At 36.7% G+C, this 6,000-nt stretch overlaps 1 protein-coding gene across 1 annotated transcript in view; it reads left to right on the top strand.

The window, feature by feature from the left end:
- The first annotated feature begins 608 nt into the window (after positions 1 to 608).
- prex2 (phosphatidylinositol-3,4,5-trisphosphate-dependent Rac exchange factor 2) overlaps positions 609 to 6,000 on the top strand; it is a 120,786-nt gene continuing 115,394 nt past the window's right edge. The window contains exon 1 of the mRNA XM_057824484.1: positions 609 to 973. Within this exon, the coding sequence (XP_057680467.1) occupies positions 836 to 973 (138 nt within the window). The 5' untranslated portion in view covers positions 609 to 835. The remainder of the gene's footprint in view (positions 974 to 6,000) is intronic.

Genomic DNA, 6,000 nt, shown 5'->3' with positions numbered 1-6,000 from the left:
GCAAAAAAAAGTGACACTAAAATGTTCACACCAAATTTTAAACACAGTGTGGCGCCAAATGTGAGAAAATGTCTTAATTTTCAGCATGTGCTGCTTTACAAACGGCTCCCCATAGAGTGGATCTTTCATGCGTTCAAGACTTGATTTTTATTAGCTGAAATCAATGGCCTCCTCTAGTGGTTTGATTGCAAACATACATCAACCGGGAGAAACTAGCAGTACCAAATGTGGCCACTAGAGAGCAATGTTTTCCCATGTTTAACCTTATCCTGTGCCAAACGTTACAGTGTATAATTATTCATACACAGTCATCGAAGTAACTTTTTATATTACTATATATGATCATGCTGTTTGTGGAATACGCAAGGAAATGTACTTGATTTGATTTGACTACCAACATACGTATTTTCAAAAAACACAATAACCAAAACACATCTTAATTTGCACTATTATGTAAATAAATGAATATTATAATCCGTTTAGAAGTTAGAACCACTCGGTTTAGTTGTTGTGAGAGAGCATCAGTTTACTTTGAAAATCCATACCGGAACTTAGCTTCTTTAATAAACAGCGCTTGACAGTCCCTTTGCGCGCTTTAGGGAGGCTGACTTAACTTGTCATAAAAGCTGCGAGCAAGTCACTTCAAACCCACTAGCATCCTTTCCACTTTCTTTTTTGTCTTGCTCCAGCGGTGCACTTTTTTTTTTTTTAGATGCAGAAAGCGCTAAAGTTCCGTCAAAGTTCGCTTTAAACAGCCCCACGTTTGTTCTAACTATGCCTGAGAAGTGTATTTCTTCTTTAGTTTAGTTTTGGTTGTTTTTGTTTTCTCGACACAATGACTGAGGAGAGCAGGAGCGAGCACCGAACCGAAAGCGGCAAGGATTTGGACAAACAGCTCCGTTTGCGAGCGTGTGTTCTTAACGAGCTTCTCAAGACTGAAAGGGATTATGTGGCCACACTGGACTTCCTCTCGGTGAGTTGGATTTTAAAAATGGAACAAACTGTGATGGAAAAGTTAAAAGCAGGTTGAATGTCCTCAGAAGTTCTCGCTGCTGGAAAATGACACATTGCAGGTGTTTCACTCGTAAAGTAAGCTACATTGCTGTAAAATTACAATTACATTACAGGTACTGTACTTAAAAGATCAATTAGTATCTTTACCTGCAAAAATTCTTTTATCACCTTGTCTTTCAAAGTTGGTTGAGATTCTTTGTGGTTCTAATAAAAGTTTTTTTTTTTTAAAGTTGATAAATTGTTCCCTGACGTTGGCGTCCAAAAGTCACATTTGAAAGCAAAGGCGTAGGTTTGCATAGGGACGTTAGGGACTTTTAAGGATGCTCAAATTGTCCCTACCAAATTTTAAGCAACCTTATTTGCATTACATAATGATTTCAACAGTTACAGTGCCCTCCATAATTATTGGCATCCCTGAAAAAGATGTGTTTTTTAGCTTCTAATAATTTTTTAAATTCAAATAATATGGGACCTTAATGGAAAAAAAGAGAAAAATCCAACCTTCAATACAAGTGCATTCATTCAGTGGGGAAAAAGTGTTTGTTGTGTAGAAGCTCAATCTTGGTCTCATCTGACCAAAGCACACGGTCGCAGTTGAAGCCTGGGACCGTGTGTATTTTTGTGTGTGACCAAGATTGAGGCTTTTGGCAACAAACACTCTTAAGTGGGTCTGGCGTGCCACAAAAGATGCGCTTGCTGAAAAGCACCTCATACCCACTGTGAAGTATGGGAGTGGGTCAGTGATGCTGTTTGGCTGTTTCGCTTCCAAAGGCCCTGGGAACCTTGTTAGGGTGCATGGCATGATGAATGCTTTGAAATACCAGGACATTTGAAATCAAAATCTGTTGCCCTCTGCCCGAAAGCTGAAGATGGGTCGTCACTAGGTCTTTCAGCAAGACAATGACCCTAAACATATGGCCAAATCTACACAGAAATGGTTCACCAAACACAAAATCAAGCTCCTCCCATGGCCATCTCAGTCCCCAGACCTTGTTTTGTTGGCAAAAGGGGGTTATACAAAGTATTAACACCAGGGGTGCTAATAATTGTGACACACATTATTTGATGTTAAATAATTTTTTCTTTATGTGGGATTTTTTCCCCACTGAATGAATGCACTTGCATTGAAGGTTGGATTTTTCTCTTTTTTTTCCATTAAGGTCCCATATTATTTAAATTAAAAAAAAAATATTAGAAGCTAAAAAACACATCTTTTTCAGGGGTGCCAATAATTATGGAGGGCACTGTATATAGGCCATTTAGATTTCTTCCCATTGGTTGTAAGTAAAGAATTGACCTCATCATTATTAAGTGAATTACTTTCATTATGTTCAAAGTTCAAACATACATTGACCCCTTTTCAATTGCTGAATGTGCCAGTCCATTTTTTTCCCTCAAACGCACGTTTGATTGGCTGATGTCTTGCCCCCCCCACACACACACTTACGCGCAATTAAAGCCCTGACACTAATACATGTACCCCCCTTTAAAGACAAGGAATATCAGTTTTTGTCTGCAAGCAGCAGCCACTGTAAGTAATGTAAAAAGACGTCAGTTTTGTAGAAGTTGGGAACACACCACTAATTTTGCTACTGAAAGTCCGTCCGGGATCAGAGCTAGCATAACATTATTATGATTCAAAAAACCGAGGCACTCGGGAAGTAGAAAAATAAAAATCCTTTATTAAATCATGCTTTGTTCTGATTAACTCATTCACTCCCAGCCGTTTTCACTGGAGCAAGGCCCTTCGCTCCTGCACGTTTTACTGGATTTTGACTGATTTTGCAAGGCTCACAGAAAATTCTGTTCTATTACTATATAAACATGGAACCCAACAAAAGAAAGATTAGACTCTGTTCTTTCAGCAGGAAAAAAAATAATTTCATACCTTTTTCTAATTCTTTAGAAATCAGCATTAGAAAATAGCTTAGTTTGAGCAATTTTCCAATTTCTGATGAAAAAAGAGAGAAATTGAGCTTTTTGTGAAAGCATACATTTCAAACATAACTTTGACTTTAACATAGCTTTTTTTTTTGCTTTGGTTACATCCCAAACATCTGAATGTTTTCCTTTTACAAAATAACATAAACAACAAGACGAATAGAGCTTTTGATAGCAAAGTAACAATTTATTTACACATATCTAACTGAGATGATGCTGTTGTGGCTGCGACAGCCGGGTTAACTTTTCCCTCATCGCCTCATCGCCTGTCTCATAAAGATGGATTTTTTTGAGTCTCTGCGGGTTCTGCTTGGCGAGCAGCACGGACTCAACGACATCGTCCGCTGCACTGGTGGTCCCGGTCGTTCTGCTTGGTCGTCCAGCGCCTGGCATTCTGGGCATCCACTTGGTTGTTCAGCTCGGTCGTCCGCCACCTGGCATCCTTCCACCCGTGCCTCGGCTGTGTAGCCCGGCCATTGTCTCTTATGGAAAAAAAACGTAAAATACGTCTTTGGGAAACTGAAACAATTAAAAATAGAACATATTTGTACGTTTTTTGGGAGCAAATGATTTTAAAATGTCGGCATGTTTCGGCCCTGTAGGCCTTCATCAAGACAAACAGATAGACTCTCCATCAGACCTCTTAACACTAGTAAACAGTTGCAATAATTTTGCTACTGAAAGTCCGACCTGCATCAGAGTTAGCATAACATTAATCTGTGTGAATTTCCCGAATTTGAGCAAGAAGCTACTTTAGAAAGAAATATCCTGTGTTTTCTACTGTTGACGTTAATTAAATTGCTCGAAATGTAGCGAACTGAGGTTTACCCCTTTCACCCCAATTTCCATTTTATTTATGTGGTCTTAAAGCAGCCCAAATAAGCTTTCATTTTTTGTTCAGTTTGACTGTGCTTGTGGACAAAAGCAGAAGTGTTTTACCTGAAGGCATTGATCATTTAGCGTATCAATTATTTAGATTCATATTTGTGAGAAATGTGGATCTGACCCTCCGTTCACCCAATGTGTTTGGTCTTATTAATGGTCTTATTAAAGTCCCGTCCCCAGAAAAACAGTGTACATGCAGGTTATGCTGTAATATCGTCCCTACCAATATTGAGACCGACCCTACGCACTTGTTTGAACGGTAGCTTGACCTGATGAAGTGGAAGTCTAATGTAAATACTGTAGTTTGGAATGAGTTGGCCCGAGTAAACGCCACCATTAGAAAAATGCTAAGAATGGACCGTCTAAACTGGTTTTCTACCACAAAGTCAAAATTTACATTGATTTCTGGACAAATGAGGGCGAATTTTATTTGTGTATGATTTAATACAACAATATCTCAAATATCGGGTTTCGTATTAAGTATCGAGTCTGTATCTCAACTTTGATGGAAAAGCTCTGTGGTTCTGAAAAATTTGTCATTTAAAATGAAAATCGATTTCTGAACATTTACATTTGGGTCGATTAGAGGTGCAACAATTCATCGATTGATTGACAACAAATCGATTAGCAAATTAATCGACAACTATTTTGATAACTAATTCATTGTTTAGGACCTTCTTCACCTACAACTTGTCTAAATTCTTAAAATTATAACATACGTATAACTTCTCAGTTGTAAATATTAGATTTCTTCATTATAATTTTGTTAAGTCAAAGTAGGAAATGAACAAAAATTTGCTTTTACCTTGGAAAACAACAATTCACATTTTTGCCAATTTTCGGACATCTTACGGTCTGAACTAGCTTCTCAATAAGGCTGCAACAAGTAATCGATTAAAATCGATTAATAAATTGTTTGCCAACGAATTTGATTCGATACAGTTGTAGACTACAGTTAAGTCAGGAAGTTGTGATAAAATATTATTTTTGAAGGAAATTGTTATCCATTTTGTCACCATTGTTACTTTCAACATGCCTAAAACAACTTCAATGTAAATTGTGAAGGTAATTGAAAAAAGTGACATTTATCCAATTAATTAATTGTCTGACTAATCGATTATGAAAATAATCGTCAGTTGCAGCCCTAGGGCTGATTCATAAAATTGGTTACCGAACTCATAAATTTTATTTGTGTATCAAATTTCTATCCAACGATATCCTAAATATTGATTTTGAGTACTGCTTGTATCTCAAGTTTGCGCATAAAATTCGGCCGTTCCGAAAAGTTGACGTTTTAAATTTGCACGTTACTAGGATGAGGACACGATTAGTTTGTCGTATTGAACTATTATTTTTCCGTTTATTTTTTTATTGTGTTTTTTTTGTGTGAATTTTAATGTAAACCTGAAGATTAGTTCGGAATGAGTTGGCACAAACAAAAGCCATCATTGAAAAAGGCAAGCTAGTTTAGACTAGTTTTCTACATGAGCAAACAAGAACAAAGTAGAAAAATGATTCTTTTAGTGCTGCAACGATTAATCGATTAACTCAAGTAATTTTATTAAAACAAAAAAAAAAAGATTCAAATTAAATTTTGCTGCTTCGAGTATTCGTTTAATTAAAGTGGCGTCCTAATGGTTTGTTTTGAAAGTGTTTGCATTTAATTTTATTGAATTGGGTGGATAGACTGCCCTCTAGTGGCAACAGTCAATATGACATAACTCATTTCACATTGCTGAATCCAGCTGCCCCCTGTTAAGACCAACAGAAGCTAAGATTTTGTTTGAGCTAATGTTTTTTTAATGCATTCTTAATTTAGTTTCTAGGTATATTTAGACATCTTTTGTGGGAATATGTGTTTGAACCATTTGTTAATAATAGCATAGTAAAAAAAAAAAAGTTGGCATTTTGTAGCATTTAAGCTAGCGGACTGTTGCTATGTAAGTTAGCCAATTGTTCTTTTGTTTTACATAGATCCTCATTTATTTATTCTACCGTTTGAGGCTCAGCTACAGTATTTTAATTTTTTATGTTCTTTATCCGATTACTCGATTATTCGAACTAACTAGTTCATCGTTTAATCGACTACAAAATTATTCGATAGGTGCAGCCCTAGATTCTTCATTAAATGCTTAATTGAGTGAGTCCACTCAAATCCGC

This window comes from Corythoichthys intestinalis, chromosome 20 (assembly GCF_030265065.1).
Source record: "Corythoichthys intestinalis isolate RoL2023-P3 chromosome 20, ASM3026506v1, whole genome shotgun sequence".
In the NCBI taxonomy this organism is placed as follows: domain Eukaryota; kingdom Metazoa; phylum Chordata; class Actinopteri; order Syngnathiformes; family Syngnathidae; genus Corythoichthys; species Corythoichthys intestinalis.
The sequence above is the reverse complement of the archived record's forward strand: the minus strand, read 5'-3'. Positions and strand labels throughout refer to the sequence as shown.